The sequence below is a fragment of the Grus americana genome, chromosome Z (assembly GCF_028858705.1).
Source record: "Grus americana isolate bGruAme1 chromosome Z, bGruAme1.mat, whole genome shotgun sequence".
In the NCBI taxonomy this organism is placed as follows: Eukaryota; Metazoa; Chordata; class Aves; order Gruiformes; family Gruidae; genus Grus; species Grus americana.
In genome coordinates this window covers 37,133,086-37,158,301 of record NC_072891.1, presented here as the reverse complement: position 1 = coordinate 37,158,301, position 25,216 = coordinate 37,133,086, and the positions used below count along the sequence as shown (strand labels likewise).

Below are 25,216 nucleotides of genomic sequence, written 5' to 3'. Positions count from 1 at the left end.
GACAAGTGGAGAGTAAGGTGGACTTGAACATGGCTGAACGACTTATGATCAGTGGCACAAAGCCCAGTTGAAGGCCAGGCACTAGTGGAGTATCCTAGGGGCCAATGCTAGGACCAATACTTTTTAACATCTTCATTAATGACCTGGACAATGGGACAGTGTGTACCATAGCAAGTTTGCTGATGACACAAAATTGGGGGCAGTGGTTGTTTCACCACATGTTTGTCCTACCATTCAGAGGGACCTCAACAGGCTGGACAAATGTGCTGACAGGAACCTCATGAAGGAAAATGCAAAGTACTGCCCTGGGGAGTAATAACCCCATGCACTAGCACAGGCGGGGGGCTGACCAGCTGGAAAGCAGCTTGTCAGGAAATGCCCTGAGGATGCTGGTGGACACTAGGTTGACCATGAGTCAGTAATGTGCCCTCGTGGCAAGGAAGGCCAAGAACTTCCTGAGCTGCACTGAGAAAAGCATTGCCAGCAGGTGGAGGGAGGTGATCCTTCCCCTCTATTCAGAAGCGGTAAGACACATCTGGGTGCTGTGTCCAGTTCTGGGCTCCTCAGTACAAGAGATACATGGACATATTGGATTAAGTCCAATGAGGGACCACAGAGATGATGAAAGGACTGGAGCATCTGCCATACATGAAGAGGCTGAGAAAGCTGGGACTGTTCAGCCTGGAGAAAGGAAACCTCAGGGGGATATTATCAACATGTGTAAATACCTGTTGGGAGTCTATAAAGATGATGCAGACAGATTCTTCTCAGTGGTGCGCAGTCACAGGAAAAGAGGCAATAGATACAAATGAAAAACACATGAAATTCCACTTAAACATAAGAAAAATGTTTTTATCCTGCAAGAGTGATCAAATACTGGAACAGGCCGAACACTAGAACAGGCTACCCAGAGAGGTTGCAGAGTCTCCATTCCTGGACATACTCGAACTCCAGTCCTGAACACCATCCTGGGCGGCCTGCTGTAGCTGATACTGCTTGAGCAGAGGGCTGGACCTGCTGGAGCAGGAGGACTAAACAATTTCCAGAGGTGTCTGTCAGCCTCAGCCACTCAGTGACTCTATGTGATTCTGTCACTACTTTGCTTGCAGCATGCTCAAAGAGAGTATACAAAATCAACCCTGTGATAACCAGAAAAACAGTTACAAGATAAAAATGAATTTCTGATCTAAATATCTAAGTACATGCTTACTCATATCAGCAAACTACTAAGTACTCTATAAGAGAGACACCTGTCTGTCACTGCAGCAGGATAAGGATGTCAAGTCCTAAGTAAAATGAAATTCTTAGGCGAGCATGCAACAGAAGAATTGGATGTAACAAAGGCAATGAGTGGGATTTAAAATATATGTGCCTATGTACACACACCTGTATATATGTATGTATGCTTCTATACATACATACAGATATATAGAAATATATACATCCACCTGTAAAATATATAAATGTGTACATGTACGCATACAAGTAGGCTATATTTATACATATATAAGCACATATTGATAAAATGTTTTGATATACTGTACATTCTAAACACACACAAACACAAATCTAAGAAAATGTCACCATCAGCAACACTACTCAAAAACCCAATATTCTCTCAGCTAAGCACCAAAATTGAAACACGTACTAGGTCTGTATTTTCCCCATCACCCCCACCCTCCCCATAAGCAAAGACACCACAATACACTGAAAGTATTTAACTCCATTTAACATTGAAGTCACCAGATATTACTCAGAAAAAACCCACCGGTCTCTAATCTAATACCTCAAGACCAATACAATGGGAAACCAAGAAATTTACAGAGAGTGAGCTGCACTCTTCAAGTCACAAGGAAGAGCCTGCTATGACAAATATTCAGGTTTTTCTCAAGTCAAAATAGACAAGCATAACTAAATTTTGGGGACTAAAGTAAAATTACAATAATTGTAGTGGATTTCGCTTTAAACATTGCAAGGTTGACACCACATGAGACAATACAAACTGGACTGCAGCAAGACTCAAAGATTTGACACCTTATCTTGCCAATTACAATATTTAAGATTCATACTATTGTTTAAGATAGAGATAGCTCTGGTGCTCACATCTGACATGACGTGAACTAAAGTTTTCTCCTATCCTTAAAGGATAATATTAAATAAAACCTTTATGTCCTGCACATACCAACAATTTAAAAGTAAACTGTGGCTTCCCAGTGATATAAATGAAATGAGTAGCTACGGTCACTCCAGAAGCTACACAACTGTTCTGCAAATAGAGCTGATGTTCATCACACTCACCACTTCAGGTGACGTTTTTGGCTTTGTTTCACCACCACAGTTCTGGTGAATACACTGGGATTCTGAGTACCTCAGCTACCTCCATTACCAAAGGAATATAAGAGGGTTTGGGGTAATTCAGGAAATCTCTAGATTCCATTACCTGTAGTTTAGAAACACAACACAGTGACAGGCACTATGAATTATGACTTCTCAGGGGAATGGCATAGATACTATGAAATGGTTTACAGCACACAGCAAAGAATAACCTGAAAATCCCAGAGCAGCAAAATAAGGGCTGAGTACAAATGCAACTGCCTCATAATTTACAGCATGGAGGTAAACAGTAACAGCAGCGGGGAGGGAGGGGAGCAAAAAAAGAGCAATATTTTTGTAAAAAAAAGTAGTTTTAAAATTATCAGGGATAGATTTGAACTAGAAACTAATGAAAGGAATGAAGTCCTGGCCCACACTTCCAGTAAGAACACAGGGGCAAGAAACTCTAATTCATTTTAGAACAGAGCTTACTATATTCACAAACAGTTTAATATTTCCTGGATGCCTGCAACAGCAAGGCTCACGTCTCAGTGAGTCAAGCAAACCTCTGCAATTTGACGTCCACAGCTCCATCAGAGCTCCGTGCCAGTGAGACACAGACCACTGAGTGCTGAGCAGTAAACACAAAGTTCTAAATCCTGATATTTAGCATAATTTTAAAACAAAAATCACAGAAATGAATTGGAGTTAATCTTCAGAAACAAATGGCAAGATTTAACATTCTTCAAGAACATGAAAATGGAAAGGCTACCCAGGGACTCTAAATAGATCCAGAAAATCTCTACTGAATATAAACATGAAAAATATAACAAGGAAATACATTTCACAGCTACTTCAGGAGTTTGAAATTAAATCCAGTGAGATCAAGAGTGCTTTGCAAAAATAAAGCCAGCAAAGAAAAGTGGTGGCTTCTTGAAGACGTCTGCTGTGCAGAATGGAGTTTGTAAATACTGTGTGTCACTGGTCTTACAAAATTTATCTTCCACACCTCAGAAGTATGTGACAGACTTTTACTGACACTGGGTGGGATTCTGAAAAACACCTGCTCTTCTGTAGTACTCCGGAAGACTGGAGTACTTTGTAAAAATTTTGGTCCCTGCCAATTTGCTGAAAAAGATTGCCCCTTAAAGAAAACAGTTCTCTTAGTGTCGACAGACGTGGTTACTGTTAAAGTGAAAAAACCCCTTGCTAACAAACTGACAGATATGCAGAACAGAGCAAGAAGTTATGATTGCACAACAAACAGAGCACCAGACCAGTTTGCATGTAGACCCTTAGAGACTTCCTTCTCCAATTGATTTTAGCATCTACTGTATAAATTTCAGACAGTATTACCAAGGTGTCAGCTAAACTGAGTATTTTTCTGGATCTGCCTATACTGCATATGAAAAGACGACAGCAAATGAAGGAAGCCACTTTCCTTCCTTTCCTCCTCCAGAGCTTCTTTCTAATAATTATGACCGTGGTCCTGGTCTCTTTTCAAAAAAGGGGAGGGTAGGGAAGGCAGGCAGGCAGAAGACAGGGAGATAGAGATAGAGTAGTGGGGAGAACAGAGACATTTGTAAATCAGATTGTCTTTTTCAGCTCAAAAAGTTTGAAATTGATGATGGGAAACTGGTCATCATAAGGGAGAGGAGATATTTTCCACACTGTCAAAGAATTTTCTGTCAGCATTAAATGAAAACTGAGTATTCGATGCAATACTTTTATAAGACTAAGTTTTAAACAAGGATAACTAAAAAAAAAATAAATAATCATTTTTTTTAAAAAAAGGAATAACCAAGGGCTTCAGTTATGAAGTCAACACAGTTCTAAGATCTTGGCCTAGGAAGATAAGATGTAAAGACTTTATTTTCTCCTCAGTGAGATTTTTTCCCTTTAATTCTGGAGTTGTTGTTTTCTCTAACTTAAGAAAGAGCTCGGCTTTTGTCTACGTAGACTTTTATTATTTCAACTTTTTTCTTTTCATTAAGAACCAAGAGAAAAATAGTTCTATTTATGTACTGACACCTCAGGAAGATAAAGAGAAACTTCAGTATTCTGTACTATAAAAAATACAGAATACTAAAAATTCTTAGTTCGTATCACTAACTACTGAAACTGCTGCCTAAAACTGTGAATTCTATACAAGCCATCTAGCATAAACCTCCTTTTTTCATAATAGAAATGTCAACAAGAAACTTGTAGCCAAAGACAGTTCATTAAGAAAGATTAGCAGACATTGAATTACAATGATACTGATCAAATATATACATATAAAATGTGTCAAGTATAACTCACATACTAGTGATATGGAAAAATACTATCATTCATTGCAATAGCAGTTAAATATCTAGGAAGAAAAACATTTGAGCACACAGAAAAACATATATGATCAGTTTGCCAAACTCTTGTCTATAAATTTAGAAGGTTCGTTGTACGGAAAAACATACAGAAAAAGACTTCATGCACTTTAAAATAAGTATTTGTTACCTGAAGTTCAGACCTTATGTTCAAAAAAATACTTATTTTAATTACATATTTAAACAAGACATTTGTGACAAATTCTAAGAGGTTGTTTTGCAGTGAATAGCAAAGAATATATTTTGAAAGATTTTAAGGTCAATGATTTGGCCAACTCAGTCTGCAACATCCTAAACTGAAATCAACAAGCAGCAACTTTGCAAACTTCAATTACCTGACTTCAAAATGTTGTCTTTGCTGCCCCTAGTCCTCTCACGCACATACATATTTCTGAGAGTAATTTCAGAAGATAATAAAGTCTATTAGTCCATTGATGAATTTCACAATTCCAATGATTGCCTCTTTCAACAAAAGTTCTCATAAACTTGCCTATTTTTATCGACTTTTGAAAACCCAACTGTTACACCTTTTAAATAAGAAAATAAAGAGACATGATTTTTCCCATAAACATTTCAACAAATACTAGCATGACAATTTAGGTCAGAGACATAAAAAATCATATTTCTAGTTTTTTCCCCAAAAAGACTTAGATACTGACTACCAACAGTAAAATTATTTCTGCTTGGAAAGCAAAAAGGAGCATTCATACCAATGATTTCTGTATCCCAACCACAGCTCTTCTGGCATAACCACAGTTTGAGGGAATATTAAAGAGCATATTATTTGTCTAACACAAGAGTGATAAACACTGCATATGTCTCTGAAAGTAAGCAGTGATAAATGGATAATTTCCTGACAATCCAGTTAAGGTTACCAATCGTCTTCCGCTATTATCTTCTTTTTGAGGAATTCAGTAGTCTAGTAAATTCATATAATTCATTCCATCCCTCAATTCTTTCCCACAACTCAAATAATGCAGCACTAATCTTACAGATTCAGTGTAAAGAAATTGTGTGTAAGACCTAAGATAAAGCTCGAAGCGCTGTACTTTAAACCTTTAGCACAGGCCTATGTAGACTTTTGCTGACTCATCAGATTTTACTCTAATTAAAAAGTTAAAGTTAGGCTTAAAGCTTTTCTGAGTTTATGGCATTCGGCCTCTCCAGTTAAATGTTTATGTCACTAATTGTATTGGTATTTTATTACTTTCGGTGGAGACTGGTAGCTCTCTGGCCCAATGCTGATTACAGAAGTGTAATTTTTAAAGTCCATCTCTACTCAAAAACAGATAATAACATACTAAGAGTCAAAATATATCAGTGGGAGTCTACATAAACTGTCATCTACCTGCAGACTTCCAAAAGCTTTACATCTCGTGGAACAAAATGGTATGAAAATACACTGTTGTACAAAAATACCTCTAATACAAGATAGTGCTTTGTAAGTGGAGTTAAGGCTAATGAAACCATGAAATACTTACTTAGCTCTGATAACATCACAATCCTTTTGGGAGAGTTCATCCTGTTTCAGAGCTACCTGAGATGACAAGTTACTGCATATACTGTGCAATTCCTTCATTTGTTCTCTTGCCTCTGCTAAATCAGTTTCCAAATTCTGCAAAGAAAGCATTTGAAATATATTAAAGGTAATGTGTAAGAAAGAGTTAAAAACTACTATGCATGTTATCTACATATATAGACATATGGATGTGCACATACATGCATATATTTATTGCGGTCTAAGCAAATACAGGTATATGTGCATGTGTGCCTGTATGAAAAATGTGAAAGATCAGAAAAAAAGGCATATTTCAAATTTTAGGTGGCCACCTATTCTTTACTGTAGGAAGTTTTCCTTAATTCATTTGCTGCATGTGGAAGGAGAATCCTCAATCAAATCTTTGCAAAGCAATAATACACTATTTAACTACTGAACTGATTAAACTGATTAAACCTTGTTTTCTGTGTAGAAATCAAACAGAAAAAACCTACTCCTAAAAAAAAAACCCTAGCTATACATTCATCATTTTAAGTTTTCCAAAAATTGTACAATATTGCACACATGAACTAAGAATCATAGATACAGATTCATTTTTAAGACTGCTTGTTAAATCTGCTCCGATTTTGCACTTCTAATTCAGTGCAAGGAATAGTTTCTTCAGGAAAAGAAAAAGCATACAAGACAACATCTAGAAATGCTCGCTGAAAACAATGCAAAGAAGTAATACTTTGCCTTTTACAGCAAGCCTTACTGTAGAAGTTAGTCAGTAAAGTGTGAAGGTATATGAGGGAAATACAGCAGCAAGGCAGCTTACTCAAGCAAGAGTAAGCTACATAGTGATCTTACTAGAGTTCTCTGGAGGTTTAGCAGCTTAGAAGAGTACTTCAATCCTTAAGAAGCTTTGCATGACTATTCTCCCAGCGTGTTTTGAGGCAAGAAAGGAAACAGAAATATTACAGCAATATCTAGAGTGGAGTTTCAGAAGGTGGCAATAGCCTTAGACCTGTTTTGGTATTATGCTGCTCAGACATAATCACTTGTTCTAAGTAAGGCTAATATTCCAGGGTTCATCAATAATTTAAAATAAATACGTCCTAGTAGAATAGCATCTCTAATCTACTGCCAACAGTATATTAGTTTATCTTCCATTTATATACAGACTTAGTTAAAGAAATACGGAAATGTACATTTTTCCCTCTCAGCAAACACGCCTCAAATATTGAAGGTATCAAAACATTTTTATAACTGAAATGCAAATAATTAATTGTCTCTTTAAAATAGCATAACAATATCTTACACATATTTGGTTGTATCAGAAATGTACTACAATCAAATTATTTTAATTTGGACAAGAATTATCATGTCCTATTAAAAGCAGTAGCATTAATGTGAGGAAATAGGAAAATCAATGAGTGAGGTAGGAAAACTATCTGTTTCATGATAAATCTCAGGCTATATACCTGGTGTACCCAACTAATAAGTCATCATTCAATCTCAAAGGCTGGGTAGCAAAAATTATTTTTTCTTAGATAACAAAAGATTTTAGAGTTATAGGAAATAGTTCATTCTATCAACTCATGAAAATGTTGATGTGTAATAAGGTAGTTATAACTTGCAGTCAAACGGTCTTAGGGTTTCTCCTCTATGTTTTTTCCACAGCAGCTAAAAGTTATTGTATATGTGAAAAAAAAGATAATAATTCACACTTTTTGCTAATAAATCCTATTTGCCTATTTTTCACATCACAATATAGAGCTGCAGAGATTTTCCATGGTAGAGATTAAAAAAAAAAATCTGGTCTTTCCAATGCTTAAGTTCCCATCATCCATTGCAGGGTACAATACCAAAAATAGGTAACAAATGATTTTGTCCTAAATACAACTTTAGAAGTTACACAATGGCAAAATTTAAAAACAGAAGAAAAATATGACAAAACTTTAAAGAAATGGACAAACTAGCCATAAAAGCTTTTTCTCTTAATTTGAAAAAGTTGAATTTTATACCCCAATTCAGCTTATAATAGGTCTGGAAACAACTAGTCTTTGAAAATGGTAAGTAACACTTCTTCACAGAAGAGACTGAAGAAAAGAAAAAGGGGGGTTAGTAACAGTTAAGTCTCTGAACAGAGGGCCACTTTTCCAAAAGAAGAATCTATTATTTAGACCTAGCATTTCCATCATCTAATATGCATTTTAAAAACAATGTTGGGGTAGCTTATATTGATAAGATTTGATTTTATTCTTCCACAGATATAGGAGACTAACATGAATAGTGTCTGTATACAACATCATCTATAATATTGTTAAATACAGTGTTATTACTGAAAAACATGTACAAAAAGAGATGCTGGTTCAACTCCCAAACTTAAGGCTGAGAGGCAGAACCGAATTTCAGAAGGGGGTATCTTTTCTGAATTAAAATTAATTTTATCTGTAACTATTTTTACAATCAACTGAGAACAACAGTACAATTCCATTATTGAATTTGCTCGTAAATTACTTTTTAAAAGCATTTCAGGGACACCTTATATTGAGGTGTATATATTAGAACATCATCTACAACCCAATATTGTGTAGTGTGATAATGTCATATTTCGCCTCTGTGGATAAGGAAATTATTATTCTTTATTGTTTATAAGCAACCTGTTAAGAGCCAATCCGGCATCCAAGATTGATTGTCAGGTGTTGCGTAACAGAAATGGGGAATGTCAGCAACACAGAAGTTAAACTGAATCTTAAATTTTCAAGCAAATATTTACAGAAAGAGCATATGTAAAAACAGAGATTAACTACAAAAATAACTTTGTGTGTTTTTACAAATTATTTTTCAACAAAATATTGTTAAAAACCAAGACAACATATTTATACTTCCTAGAGGTCAAATATAACATTTCCCTCTTGCAGATTGTAGCCCTACCCCCGCTCCTGAGCTGTCCTCCTTGGGGAAAAGGCTTCTCCTTATCTCCAGCCTCAGCTTTTCCTGTTTCAGCTTGTGCTGCCTCTCACCCTTCCACCATGCAAAGCTGTGAAGAGCCCAGCTGCATCTCCTCCATCCTCTCCTGTTGGTGACAGACATGCTGTCGGCGATCCCTTCTCCTGGCTGAACCAGCCTGTCCTGCAGCCTCTCCTCACAAGGCAAGGTCTCCAGCACCACTGTCTCACCTCCAGCCAGTTTACTGATGTCTTTCCTGTACTGCACCCAAAAATCAGAGCAGTATCTAGAGTACTGAGCAGAGAGATTCCTCCCCTGGCTCTCAGGGCCATGCATTGCTCATGCCTCTCTAGGCACTGCAGGCCCTCATTGCTGCTTGGGTGTATGGGACTGGCCCCGACGCAGCTTGCTGCCCGTCAGTGCCCAGGGCTGTCCCCTCGAGCTGATCCCTGGCCCCTACATGTTGGGAGGGCTCTGCCTTCCCAGGGCAAGACTCATCATTTGTCCTGGTTAAGGCTCCTGTTGGGCCATTTCTGTCAAGGTCCCCCTGGATGGCATAAGAGCCCTCAAAGTACATCCACTTTCCTCCAGTTCGGTGTCATCTGCAAACTTGATGAGCATGCCCCCTGTTCCCTCTTCCAGACCACTGAAAAAATTTTAAACAAAACAGGTCCAGGATAAATCCTGCAGTACACCACTCATTACCAGCCTACAGACAGAGTACATACAACCCATTAACCACAACTCTCTGAACCCAAACATTCAAATAGTTCTTTTAAACATGTTGATCATATATCCAGCCGTAACATCCTAACTTCAGTACAATAATACAGCAAGAGAGTGTCAAAAATCTTGCTAAAGTTAAGGTCGATCATCTGCAAGCTCTCCTCTTGTCCACAGACATCATCATTTCATCACAAAGGACAATCAGGTTCCTCACGAACAATTCACCCTTGGTAAATCCATGACTGCTTCTAGTCACTTTCTCAATTATGTGCCCAGAAATTACTTCCAAGACGACTTTCTTTGTGATTTTCCCAGGGGCTGAAGTGACGCCAAATGACTTTTGTTCTTGGATTATCCTTTTCATCAGGGACCTCCCTTGATCTGTACACTAATTTTGAAAGATGATAAGCAGCAGCCTGACAGTGACATCAGCAAACTCTCTCAGCACCCTTGGATGCAGTTCAGCTGGTCCAATGGATCTACACTAGTCAAGCTCGCTCAGGTATCTCCCAACTCATTCACTCTTAGTACTTCTCCTTCAACTCTGTCTCTAAGCACAAATGCTGAGGGGAATCTTGTTGGAGAAGACTGAGGCAAAGACAACATTCAGTACCATTGCTGTATCTATTACCTGCTGTCGCTAATTCACACTTCCCTTTCAGCACAGGCCCCAATTTTCCTTGTTCAGCCTTTTACTACTAAAGTAGTGCAAGAAACTCTTATTATACCTGCAATCACTTGCCAGTCTCAACTGTATGTAGGTTTCCACCACCCTTGAGTGACCAGACAATGTTTCTGAACTCCTCCTTTGTAGCTTTCACCGTTTCTACTTCCTGAATATTGCTTTCCACCCCTACCCTGCACTGGAGTTTGGTGATTAATTCTGTTTAGCCAAGCTGATCTCCTGATACATCCACTAGTCTTCTTGAGTATCAAGGTGGACTGTACTTGGGCTTGGAGGAAGCTGTCTTTAAATACTTGAAAATTTTCCTGAACTCTTTTACCTTTCAGTGCTGCTTCTCATGTGATTCCACCTACCACTTCCCTGAACAAGCTGAAGACTCACCTCCTTAATTCCAAGACTGTGCTGTGCTATTCTCCTTCCTTCATCTTCTAAGGATCTTGGTCTTCACAATTTCATGGTTACTATAAACAAGGCTGCCATTTCCTTAATCAGTTCTTCCTCGTTTGTGAACAGCAGACCCAGTTCTGTGACATTCTTGGTTGGCTCAGGGAACACCCATCTCAAGAAGTTACTTCTGTCGTGTTCTAGACACAACATTGACCTGCTTGTGACCTCACTCTGAAACACCAACACTACTTATTCCCACTCCTGGAATCACATTGCTGTAATGCACCTTTCTCTCATGAGCATGCCTTATCAGCCAGGAGGACAGAAACATTAAAAATTCTTCTGTTTTCACTGAAGGTTACTGGAGTGGTTTAGCCGCAGCCACAGCTAAGGACTATGCAGCTGCTCACTCACTCCTCCCCTCTACTGGTGGGATGGGGAGGAGAATCAAGAGGAAAAGGTAAAACTCATGCGTTGGGATAAGGACAGTTCACTGGGACAGCAAAGGGAGAAGAGAATAAAAACAACAGTACTTATAAAAGAATACACAAAGTGGGTGATACAGAATGCAATTTGCTCACTGCACAGAATCCCATGCCCAGACCATTCCTGAGGAGCGACTCCTCCTCCCCAGCCAGCTCCCCACTAATATACGGAGCATGACATCACGGTATCAACTATCCCTTTGGCTAGTTTGGGTCAGCTGTCCCACTGTGTCCCCTCACAGCTTCTTGTGAAAAACAACTCAATCCTAGCTGAAAACCAGGACATCATCCACCCCTCGTTCTATACCTTCTACATCACGCCCAGATCCTGCACGGTCCAATTAAGCACCACCACTTTTCCTCTCTTTGACACCTGTGTGTGTCTACATATGTACAGAGAGACACACACACAGACATCACTCCCTTAGTCAAGGGGCCATGCCTCTAAAATGCCCATTGAGTTCATTTAGTCCACGACTTTGGGCTCCATCTGTCATAACAGTCTCTCAGGGCACGGGAGATGGCGTGTGCTGTTGGATTGTTGCATGCTGCATCCGGAGCTCGCCGCTGGCATTATCTGGCACGGCCCAGGCCCACAGTCCGCAGGATGAAGATGCCAATTTCAAGGAAGTTGCTGGGTGCTGAAGCCAGTTCTGGTCCCATCCATCAAAGCTGCACTTTGCTCAGTTTCATCAAAGGTCACCCCTCATTAGTCTGGGTGATTCTTACTGTAATACCACTGCTATGCCATATAGCAATTGTAGTTGTGATGACGTACAATGGCAAGGTTATTTAGCAATCAACATCATACAGTTTAATTTATTGGCTATTCTCACCCAAAATCAAATCCCCTTGAGGTACGCATCAGACTTCCACATCCCTTCGCATCACCCACCGAGTGCACCCAGGTCCTTGAGCAAAAGTAGTCCCACGGATGGGTTTGCCTTTGCCCAAGGCAGGGCTAACCCAGGCTGTCTTCCCCAATACCTTCTTCATGCGCACCACGGGGACTTTATCCCCTTCTACAGTAGGTAGAAGTTTTGACTGGGGAGGGTTAACTCGATTGGCAGATCCCCTAGTGTTGACTAACCAGGTGGCCTTTGCTAAATGTGTGTCCCAATGTGTACCCCAGGGGTCTATGAGTTTGTTTTGGAAATGAGTCCCATTGTCTGACTCAATTCCTTCTGGGGTGCCGTGTCACCACCAGACTTGCTTTTCAAGGCCCAAGACAGCGTTCTGGGCGGTGGCATGGGGCACGGGATATGTTTCCAGCCATCCACTGGTTCCTCCACCATTGTAAGCACGCAGCGCTTGCCTTGGTGGTTTCTGGGAATGTGATGCAATCGATCTGCCAGAGGCCCCCCCATGTTTATATTTCAGCTATCGTCCTCCATAACAGAGAGCCTTCAGCCACTTGGCTGGCTTGATTGCAGCACATGTTTCACATTCATGGATAACCTCTGCCATAGCGTCCATGGTCAAGTCCACCTGTCAATCAGGAGACCTTCTATATGTTGATCTCTTCCTCAATGGCCTGAGGTGTCATGGGCCCGCCGAGCTATAAATAATTCACCCTTGCGTTGCCAGTCCAGATCCACCTGAGTCACTTCAATCTTGGCCAACTGATCCACCTCTGCTGGTTCTTTTGATGCTCCTCGGTGCCCCGACCCTTGGGTACGTGGGCATCTACGTGGCGTACTTTTACAACCCCCTTCCCTAGCCAGGCAGCAATATCTTACCACATATGGGTTTGCCTCTGCGCTGCCAGTTGCTCTGCTTCCACTGCTGTAACCGTCCCCACAGGGCACCGGCCACCATCCATGAGTCGGTATCAATGCAGAGCATCGGCCACTCTTCTCCTTCAGCAATGTCTAAAGCCAGCTGGATGGCTTTCACCTCTGCACACGGGATCGATTCACCTTCTCCGTCACTGACTCGTCATACAGGACTCCACACAGCAGCTTTCCACCTCTGATGCTTGTAAGAGGGTCCATCAGTGAACAGGGCATTTTGCATCCCATTTTCTGGTAGTTCATTATACGGTGTCGCCTCTCCAGCACGTGTCATTTCCTCCTCTGGTGATATTCCAAAATCTTTGCCTTCTAGCCAGTCCGTGATCACTTCCAAGAGTCCTGGGCGACTGGGGTTTCCTATTCGAGCCCGCTGTGTGATCAATGCGACCCACTTGCTCCACGTAGCATCAGTTGCATGGTGTGTAGAAGGGACCCTCCCTTTGAACATCCAACCCAGCACCAGCAGCCAGGGTGCCAGGAGGGGCTGTGCTTCAGTACCAACCACCTCCACAGCAGCTCGAACCCCATCACAGGCTGCCAATATCTCTTTGTCAGTCAGTGTGTAGCAGCCTCAGATCCTCTGTATCCCCGACTCCAAAACCCCAGGGGTCGACCTCCAGTCTCCCCTGGTGCTTTCTGCCAGAGACTCCAGGTAGGGCCATTCTCCCCGGCTGCGGTGCTGAGCACATCATTTACATCTGGTCCTGCCCGGACTGGCCCAAGGGCTGCTGCATGAACTATTTCCTGTTTAATTTGTCCAAAGGCTTGCTGTTGCTCAGGGCCCCATTTGAAATTGTTCTTCTTCTGGGTCACCTGATAGAGAGGGCTTACAAGCAGACTGTAATTTGGATTATGAATTCTCCAAAAACCCACAACACCTAAGAAACTTGTGTTTCCTTTTTGTTAGTTGGTGGACACATAGCTGCTATTTTGTTGTTCACATCCATTGAGAACTGACAAAGCCCATCTTGCCATTTTTGCCCTAAAAACTGGAGCTCCTGTGCAGGTCCCTTGACCTTATTTTTTTTTCATGGTGAAACCGGCTTTCAGAAGAATTTGGACTATTGGCCACTTGCTCACTCTGCCCCCCAGCTGGTGAGATGGAGAGGAGAATCAAAAGAAAAAGGTAAAACTCATATGTTGGAATAAGGACAGTTTACTAGGGCAGCAATGGAAGAGGAAAATAACAACAATACTTATAAAAGAATATACAAAGCAGGTGATACACAACGCAATTTGCTCACTGCATGGAATCCCATGACCAGCCTGTCCCCAAGCAGCAGCGACTCCTCCCCAGTCAGCGCCCCTGCCCCCCTCTATATACAAGCACAGTATGGAATATCCCTTTGTCTAATTTGGGTCAGCTGTCCTGGCTGTGTCCACTTGCAGCTTCTTGTGAAAATTAACTCTATCTCAGCCAAAAAACAGGACATGTGGGTAACAGTGATTTTTCAATAACTTATCCAATATTACAAGCACTACATTTGACAACTTGAAAATTATTAAATCCATTTAGTACACACTAGATTTTCTCCCCCAAGTATCAACAAACCATTTGTTGTCCTGGGAATCCGATAATCCTTTTTTCATAACCACTCCAAATGTCTCAATTTGCAGGAACTTTACTTCTCATGTTAACAGATCTGAATGAAGCTGTTTACAAACAGTTTTCCATCAGCACAACAGTCAGAAGTGTCACCAACACCCAAGAATTGGTAGTGGAGGAAAAGAGATGTTTCTGGGCAAGATGTTGGTCAGATAGTTACTACACTGAATGTATCAGAGGGTCATGTACTTTGATAGTGTCAAAGAGCACAACATTGTAAGTGCTTATTAGCAATGTAAACAAAAAGAATCTACTAAATAGGTGTGTATATAAGCAGCCATCAAACACTTCAGTACCATGTTTGTGGCTTATTTCCCCCAGGAGTTTAAAAAGAAGTTGCCAATTTTCACCAACAAACAAGATAAAGTATTATTTAAATAAAAGATACACTATTCTGTACAATGTATTCAATTATTTCCTTTTTCATTTTATCATAAACATTGAAAATAACTTTTAAATATATTATATGCAATACTAAGGCCTCTCACAGACTGGTGCCCTCTGGAGGCTAGGACACAATTTATTTGAAACTGCAGTTTAAGTTTTAAAGTGTTCTTCCAAAACTATAAATATCAAGTCTAATGAAAACAAATTATAGGTAAATTATACATTGAGAAAAAATTGTGAATGATAATACTTTTAAGTTTTCATTCTTTCACGTGTATATATATATATTTTATCTTAAAATACAGTATCTTTTATTTTTTAATGATTACATTTTAAGATGACTATTTGAAGTCAGATTCCTGCTTTGCAACATCAATTTTTAAAAAGCTGTGGGTCTTAAGTGAAGGAATGTAAATGAATGCAATTCCCCACTGGTAGATTTGAATATATAACTTGTTATTTAAAGAAAATAACTTGTAGTGCAAATGCCTGGAGAAGTTATTTCTGAAATAACTTCCAAGAGTCCATTCCACTCCATACCTTTATTCTGGCATCATTGCCAGATTTTTCTGTCTTCCATTGTGCCTCCTGCTTCCTCAGTTTCTCCAGGTCATTTAGCAGGTCAGCACAGCATGTATTTAATCCCTTATTTTCCTCCTCCAGGTTTTTTATAACCAGTCTGTTTTGCTCTTCCTTATTCTGTGCACACTCCTCAGTGTCCTGTAGAACAGTACCACAAGGGCCGATAAACAAAAAAAGTGAGAACTAATCAGCAAATATAAACTGTGCAGTTTTACCCTCACAGCAGCTTCTTCTATATTTGATGGCCAAGGTCACCTGTGTACTTTTATTGGCCTCTTTCATGCAGGTGGAAGGGTCATATTTTTTAGCTGGATGACAGCTTTGATGAGTACACATTTGCAAAGAGCCCATTAATTGATCAAGCTGCCTTTGATGCTGTCCCCAGCTATTTTTGAGACCCACACAGACATATCCTCCCAGACCTCGGCTTTATCAATTAATAATGCCAGTCCCATCAGAATCTAATTACAAGAAGCCACATCTTCACACTCCTACTTTCTTTGCTCCATTTCCATCATTAACTATTTATCTGAAAGTTATAAAGCTTGGATTCTTGGCTTTAAAGCATCTTCCTCGGAGTTGGTATGTGAGAAAATGGTAAGGTATAGCAAGGCCTAAGGCAATTTTTTCTCCAAGCTTGTCACTTTCTGTGCCACAAAGGCTGACATTGCTTAAAGAACTACTTCAAAGCTACAGTCTTATGAAACTATGTACAAGTCAATATACCTTAAGTTCTTGGCTTTTATCTTTAAATTTCTGGTTCAAGTTACTGAATTCATTCTTCAAACGGGCATTTTCCTCATCCACAGCATTTTTTCTCTGTATTAAGTTGTTTATCTCCTGCTGCTGCCCTGTAAGTCTCTATTTAAAAAAAAACATATCTGTTACTAGACAAAAAGCAACTGTAAAAGAACATGCATGTACTGAATTTTTGACCTGTGCATTTTAGACCTATGAAATGTTAACAATTTGATATATGTAGTTTTATAGCATTATTTTCATTTCATTAGCACTTTAATCATACTCAAAATTGGATGAATATATGACACAGTAACGTAAATGAGGAACTGAATATCTTGCTGCTACTAAAACAAGAGAGCCCATAAATGTGGAACTGAAGGGAAATTATTCAGTCAAGCTTAGACAAAGATAGTTATTTGCAGAAGTTATATTTGTGGTTACGAATTAAGGATACATTAGAATACTGTTTCACTTGCATTTAGCATACCAAAAATCAAGCCAAAAAGTAGAGTTCAAAATTCTCCAGAATTCGTAAAAATAATGAGAAATAACTATTGAGGCAACAAAAAAGATTATGATACAAAATAGTCATAAAAAGGGAATTAAGTCTAACTGAATTCGTAGCTCAAGGAGAATGAGCAGAGTTGTATTAACACAGACAACAGTTCGGTGTACCCAGACATAGTAAAATCTCACTGCGATCAAAAAAACAATTTCAACTTTCTGTGTTAGATATTTGTATTCTATTCTTATGGCATTCATATTAAAACGCTCTCCCTCTTAAATGCATATTAGAACTCTTCATTTTTCTTCAGGAGTTTGTTTTAATTTCATGTACTGTTTTGTCCCTTCCCTTCCTAAATCAAAACGGCATTTATCTAAAACATTTTCCTAGCAGTAACACTGTAACTGTAGTAAGAAACAGATGAAACTTTTATCTCAGGACAAAAATGCCACTGCTTTCCTCTAATATACAGGCTAAATGAAATGTGTTCAGAATCATTAAAAGATATCAACAAGAGAATATACCTTTAGATTATTCTATGTTACTGCTAATATACATAAGAGCTTTCAACCTCCAAATGGTTAAATCTGGTTCACATGTATGTCAGACATGAAAAAGAATGAAACCGTTCTGAGAAAAACCCATGTAAAACAATACTTTTGAAGTCATATCCAACAAACACTGATTTTAAACTTACATGTAACAATTAGGGCAAAACAAGTCACCATGTCACCACTGAACTCAAAGTAACTCACTCACAAGAAGACAGACAGGTATTACGGATAGCAGCCCTGCATACAAAGCAAGCTGGGCAGGGGTAAGCAGGGCTCACTCCCCATGTTGAACAGCATCAGTGCGTTGGCATCCAGAGCACCCACACTGCACCAGGAAACTGTTCACAAAGCGATAACCATGGAAGGATGGGGCAATTTTGAGAGTCTGGTTAGCAGGTTGAATACCAGCTTCTCTGCACGCTCTTCTCCCTACTCTGCGCAAAGAAACTATAACAGAGCACAAAGTAAATCTTCTCTGCCCTTTCCATTGCACTATGTTGTAACATTTGACGACTAGCTTAATAGGCAATAAACCACCTTTTTCAGTATTACTAGAGTTAAATCATATAAAAAGCACTTAATTTCACATATTTGATTATAAGACTAAGGTTGGCAAAAATAATTTCTTTATGAATTACTATTTAAACCCACTAGTGAGCCAGTAAGACATGTGAAAAATATATTTGAAGATTAATTTCACTGCACATCTATGTATTAAGAAAATGTCTTAGTCATTAAAAATATACATGACTTTATTTCTTTGTGTGGATTGTATGTTTCCCTCCTCGTTTGTTTCATTTTTTCCTTTTTAACAGAGACCTTTGTTGTAACTTTTTCCAAATTACTTTGAATGTCTGCCTCTTATGTAGACGTCTTCACTTTTTCTACTCATCAAATTCTTACCTTCCTTGCAAATATTTTCATTGTTCTATTTCTTCTCCTACCACCATCTCCAAATCTTTTCTATACATTGTTCCTCCATTCTATACATTGTTTATTTAGTAAACTTATTTTATTCCTTTGGCCACTACTTCTATCCACACACGTTGCAAATATGGCAACATTTCTTACAGAATGAAAAAACTCCACAAACCACCATACCTCATAGCAGAAAAAGCGTCCAAGCAAGAACAAACCCTGCAACCGGGTTAGGCATATGAGAAAGATAATTTAATCCAGCTAACTTGTGTAGCAAATACTGAAAACAAACAACCATGAACAGATAATGTTTAGTAAATAGTGTAGGGAAGCATGAAGGATATTTTTCTCCACACTAAAAATTTCACTTCATCAAGAAAAAAAAAAAAACTCTGTTGTACCTCATATTTGATAGCAGCCACAGTAGAAATCAAAGAACATACACATTCATTTACTTTCGAACAGTGGTCTTTAAAAACATGGAAAAGCAAGTGAATGTGAATGGAAGAGAAAAATGAGAACAAAAATTAAGAGCAAAGTGACAGAAAATACAGAAACCTCATATTCTCTTATATTGGATTTTCGTCTCAGATGTCATTAATGCCAACCAACAAAGCAGACAAAAAAAAAACCCCAAACCAGAACTAGCTTGTATTTAAAACAGTGCTTAATTCCTAATTTAATGTCAAACCTATAGCATACTTGTTTATTTTTACAATATAACTAACTCCCCTACAGAGATTCATTCTACAGCACTGGCACTTTGAAGAGACTCCAGTCAAAGTTTGCCTAAGAATATAGGTTCATAATCATTCTTCCATTTCCTCCAAAGAAAAACTAAACCTGAATTTCAGATTCAGAAATTTATACAAAATTTTTCTCAGAGATATAGCCCAGTGTATAAACCTTCTCAGTCTAGTTTATCAACAGACATTAAGGATGGGATAATGAAATTAAGAAACCTTCCTTTAACTAAGGAATCTAGTCTCATATTTTGAGCTTATCAAACACTAGGCTCTACTTTCACTATTCAAAAAGTAAAATATTTGGTCTTCAGATATAATATTACAGTTACAGGAACAAATTGTTGCTGGCAGAGATGATTTAGTTGCATCTTTAAAAAGGTATGAATCCACACTACCATGGAAAGCATCAGTTATTTTGTTTGCCTCCCTCTCACTCCCCAGGTCCTCACAGAATTTGAGTGTCTCCTTTGAGTCTTCCTTCCAGCTCATTACTACTTGTTTAACATTCATCAAGACAAAGTCTATATTTGAACAACATCCTTAGAAATTCTGCCTCTCTGAAAATGCCCATTCTAGCAGCGTTAAAAATTCACAAGTACAAGCGTGTCACAAAAATCTCAAAGTGCAGCTCCAACTCTTTAAGCATCTAATTTTTAAGTACACAAGGTACATCTTGTTACTACTTAGTTTCATTATACACTGTGTTGAAACTGCTAAGCGTATGTGTATTTGTGAAGTTAAATCAAAGATCTTTGGGTCCTGTTTGGAATGGGATGTTTTCCAGCAATTTGGAGGATGAACGGAGACATGAAAGTGCAAAAGTGCAAACAGCTATTTCAGATGTGTGCTCCATATTGCTGAGATGAAATTTTAAACTCAAATAAGCTGCATACTTTGCAAGATAATCAGACAGATTATCCTGATTCAGGCTCGCACACTAATTACTTATCCCCACAACTGACCCACTTAAGACTTTAAATCAATCAAAAGGCAAATGCGCCATATCAATCACTAACCAGCAAACTCACCTGAGTAGTCTACAAAGTCATCTACTGCAGCAGTAGTGAAACATTATTAAAGTTATTCCTGCATGGAAAAAAATCTTGTTATGTTTCAAAGCATTTTTCTTGGGTACCACTTTGTATGCTCTTATCTTTTCATCTAAATGAATTGAACTTTTACACTCATATCTGCTCATTTCACATGCTTATAAAGAAGGGGAAAAAAACCAGGGGTATTACTCGGGAGCCGTGACTGGGTAAAAATAAGGGTCATAAAGAATTTCTGAGATACAGATAATTAGGTAAATTATCATCTGCCTTTGCCTGTGCAGTTATTTTGCACTTTTCTTCCCCAACCTGCATAATAGGAGGTAGGTCTGTAATAACAGTATAATATAATAATAACAACCTGATAATATGAGGTTCCTCCACCTTCCTTCCGGCATAATAGGAGGAAGAGAGTAAAGACTGATTACAGCAGAGAATACAAGCAGTGTTCCTAAAAGATTACCCTACTCTGGTAGGCAAGTGAAACAGCAGTAAAAAAACATACCTGCTCGACACATGTGCAACCTTCTACATGAGGTTATTTTGACAAAATTTCATCAGATAAAAACACTCATGAGGAATTCCTCTATTCCCACAGTATCTACTGGTTTTGTTTAGATACCATAAAACACGGGCTAATGCTGCACAAAACCAATCCCAACTTACATTTTCCAATGACTGCAGTCATTCTTGTTTGAATACAACAGGACAAAAGCAACGTTCAATGGGCTTTTGACAGCTAGGTGCTCAAGAACTATAAAAAACCCTCATACAACTAAGACAACTAGAGTACACTTCCAAAGGCTTTTCCGCAAACTTCCAAATACAAGAAAGAAAACTCTACTCTAGAAGTGAATTTGCTCTAATGAAAACTAAAGGAATCCGATTTTACCTTTTTGTTTAGTTGGGAAGAATCAAAGAGTATCCCTTGCATACAGCTGGAGCCCTGAATGCTCCAGGCAACAGTACGTACAAACAAAGAAACACTGTGACCTGGTGGAGCAGGTCTTTTGATGTTTAAGAGGACTGTCATTCCAGAATCCATTTTTATCCTTTTCCATGGCATCTCTTTAGCTACAATACCTTTTTTTTTTTCCCTCCCTAATAATGTTTACTGGCAAAAACCGCTTATTTAAATATCTTCCTATCAATTGGCAGAGGAAGCAAAATCACATGCTAAGTCAAAGCAAGAAAATGAGGTATGAAAACTACAGATCAGAACTGAAGGTGGAAAATAGCCCTTTTTTGTATTTGCTCGAAACATCTCAGAGTCTTTTCATGGCAGTAGGATGACATAATTATCTGTCAATATTTCATTTGAATAGATATACCAAAAAGTTTTTAAATTAAACTTAATTTTTATCCAGTGTGAATTTAGATAGTATCCTACTGTATGGAGACAGTGAAAGTGGCAACAAAAACATAACTGTTTAATGCTAGGAGTCTGTTTCCAAAAAAGAATATGAGTTATGATAAAACTACCAGGACTTATGGACTGTTTGATGTTGCAGACATCATCACGGAACTTCTACTCTTCAGTGAAAGAAATTTTAATCTGCTACATAAAACCATGCAGTAAGGACTATGGAACACCTGTACGTACTATTACTGCATTAAGTGTTCTCCAAATTTTTACCCTTTTTTTTTTTTTTTTTTTGGGCGGGGAGAACCCAAACACTCATAGTTCTGCAATTTGAAATGTGATCAGAATGCATCACTGAATCAGTATTGTGTACCTGCCTCTATATCAGTTCCTAAAATGTAGATAAGAGCAGGTTTTATTTCATGTCAAGAAGTTAACTCAAATACCTACTGATAGTTTATCAAAATAACCCAAAAAATCATTCTAGCAGAAATGTAAAGCTGGCACATATATCCTTCAATGCCGCTGCTAACAATACAGAAATGCAACAACACACCTTGTTTCTGTCATCAGGTGCTAAAGCACCTCATGAAAAACCTCAAGTCTCCACACCACCACATTAAAAGTGTCCATCTATGACTGCAACAAAGGGACATGCATTTGATTTCCATTACCAAAGAGATCAGGGTAACAAAGAAACAGTATATTCTGTGCTTTCTTCATTACATTCTTTATCAGAAACCTTCATTGTGAAGTAGTACATTTCTAATATACCACATAAAAAAAAATAAAAATTAACACAAACAAAATAACTGGAACTGATGAAAAATTGAAGTAGTTTCCCCCAAGCAGTGACTTTTAATGAAATCCTGACATCTTAAGTAGAAACAGAATTAATTTATTAATGAAATTATTTTATTACAACCTAAATGTGAAAATATTATTCTTTCTTTTAAACTTCTCTTTCTCAACATTTCTACTTCAAGATTTACATATTTATTGTTTCCCTTTCATCATCTCTTTTTCCCCACCAAGTACTTGAGGTTGACTTATGACATTACTACATTTCTCCCCTCCCTTCCAACTCTCCTTTTTTTCCTAGCAGAAACTGAAAAATAAGTACACTAAAAATGTGCCAATAACATTTCATAGCTTTCCTTGATTTAGCTTTCTCAAATTTCTCTTTAGATTTTTCCAATATTATTAATCCTCATGATTCCAAACTAAAACAATCATATGCATGTTTAACAAATAACATTCCCAGTCATATTCTCATATAGTCCCTCCGAATAAAGAAAAAAACAAAAGAAAAAAAAATAAAATGAACAAAAGAAATCCACTCTCTTTCATCTCATGACTATTCATTAGATTCTTTAATTATTTTCAGATGTAGGATGAACAGAAGTTCCATGTAAATAATTCATGAAAAGGTAACCATATGTTATAGAAGTCATCTGCTGCATTTTGCAGTCTGTATCCTGTCCTTTCATAGTCAAAATGACAGTAGCTAGTTACAACATAAAACACAAATTATTTTTAAATCCATACTGCTTCAAAAGTAAATTGCCAACAGTGCTACCTGATTCTACAATACCCTTCAAAAGGATGCCTGTATTCACAGTTAACTATTCAACTTAGAACTTGACTCCTAATAATGACACAAAAACCCAGCAAAAATAGCAAATGACATACAATGGAATAAAATGTGACTCATGCAACAGTATTAACAGTACATACCCCATTATTAATTCCTATTTTTCACACCTGTCCTTATGCTATAACAATCTTAAACAAATTTTAAAAAAAAAACAAACAAAAACAAACAAACAAAAAAAACAACACAAAGAGAGGGCAACTGAAGTGGGGGAGTTCACTTGATTTTCATACCACCAGTTGTTCTTCCTTATCCTATCCCATGCTTTCCAGGACTCCTGAGATTAAACAATTTAAAGAATTGTTTTGAAGAAAAAGAAGTATGAAGCTGCAAGCCAGCTTCTGCAAATCCATTCCCAAAATGAATGAGAATTTTTGAATGCCTATTTCTATTGATAATAGACATGAAATAAAACATGGTAACTTAAAGATATATAAAAGGAAGAACACTCTTAAAATACTGTCCATTCAAATTTGCTACCTACCATTTATATGCTGGAGAAAAAGGGAAAGTCTTTTTTTGCAGAAGGAAGAAAAGAAAATGATTCTTTAAAGCTCTTTTTTAAGAGGACCAAGTAAAATGGTTCTACAGAGAAGCACACCAGAAATATGAGCAGCTGACTTCACCCTGCAGGTAGGGAGCACGTACTTACTCTACCACTAGTCAGTCTTGCTCCTGAATTCTCACCTGACCCATAGATTAAGGAAGGGTCAAACACTATAATCTACTATAGACACCATGTTTCCTATTGCCCTCTTTGGACTTGTCTGATGTAATTAATTTGGTGTCTTCAGCAAAGTTTGCTATCTTAATCGAACCACCTGACAGAATTTCTCAGTATTTGAACATGCGGTAGAAATAAACTGACTTTATGTAGCATATCAGTCTTGCAACTCTAGCACCTCGTTTTCAATAGTAGCAAAGGATCCATCTCTGGCCAGCAATCTGCTAAGTAGCTCACAGCACTGACAAAACTATTTTATGATATGCACCATTTCATTCAGCTCAAGCTCCTCCTTACAACTACATTCATACATTCTTTCTCTCATCTAATAAAACCAAAGCGCTACTATTCTTTTAACTTCTTACGATATCTTACAATTCATCTTACAATTCTTTGCATTCCTTCTGCTGGTTCCTTCTGCTGCACAGGTGTTAGTGCAAGTAAGCACTGCCAGCAGATGCATTTTTGCATTGGTAAGGGAGCCAAATACTGTTTCTGGCACATGTGCAACAGGTTTGCCATCTCTGAAACAAACAATACAGAAGCTCCTTGCCCTGCAAGGGGGCAATACTTAGAGGCAGTTTTCCACAAAAAAACCCCCACCTCTAATTTGGAAATGAGACCGTACTGCCAAAAAAGAAAAGCTGTAGCTTCATAATAAATCCAGCACCTCTTCCAGTATACAATGTGTTGCTAGATTTAGAGATTAACTGTCCATTTTCCTCTAATGAGGATATGACAGCTCTCAGGATAACTACAGCGAACACTGACAATATAATCTGACAATCTTGCCACAATTCTAACATCACCTTAACCATCAGCTGCGCTAAATAAATTCCCTTTCCTCTTTTGTCTAGTGATTCTCTGCACCAGGACAGACTGGATTTTCTACAGGACCTATAACACAGCACTGTCCAATACACTGATACTTTCTCGACTCGTTCCTCTCTTCTTAGCAGCTATATTTTGAACCTATGGAAAGCAGCAGCACAGCCCTCTAGGTCAGGCTGCAGAAAATCCAAAGTGTCTTTTTAGCCTATTCTCTCTACTAATTCCAAATCGAAACCAACAATCTGCTAAAATGCGCTTTTCTTTTCTCTTCATTGAAGAGCATGATCTTGATGGAACAGGGTAATTTTTTTCCACACTTTCCTCCTCAGCAAGGCCTATACAAGGTCCTCAGAGTGAGTTAGCCTCTGTCTC

The 25,216-nt window shown here is 38.4% G+C and overlaps 1 protein-coding gene across 3 annotated transcripts in view; it reads right to left on the bottom strand.

The window, feature by feature from the left end:
* CNTLN (centlein) overlaps positions 1 to 25,216 on the bottom strand; it is a 203,604-nt gene that overhangs the window by 138,977 nt on the left and 39,411 nt on the right. For all 3 annotated transcript variants that reach the window (XM_054810899.1, XM_054810898.1, XM_054810900.1), the window contains 3 exons: positions 16,486 to 16,620; positions 15,718 to 15,897; positions 6,158 to 6,291 (listed from right to left, as the gene is read on the bottom strand). In XM_054810899.1, the coding sequence (XP_054666874.1) occupies positions 6,158 to 6,291; positions 15,718 to 15,897; positions 16,486 to 16,620 (449 nt within the window). The remainder of the gene's footprint in view (positions 1 to 6,157; positions 6,292 to 15,717; positions 15,898 to 16,485; positions 16,621 to 25,216) is intronic.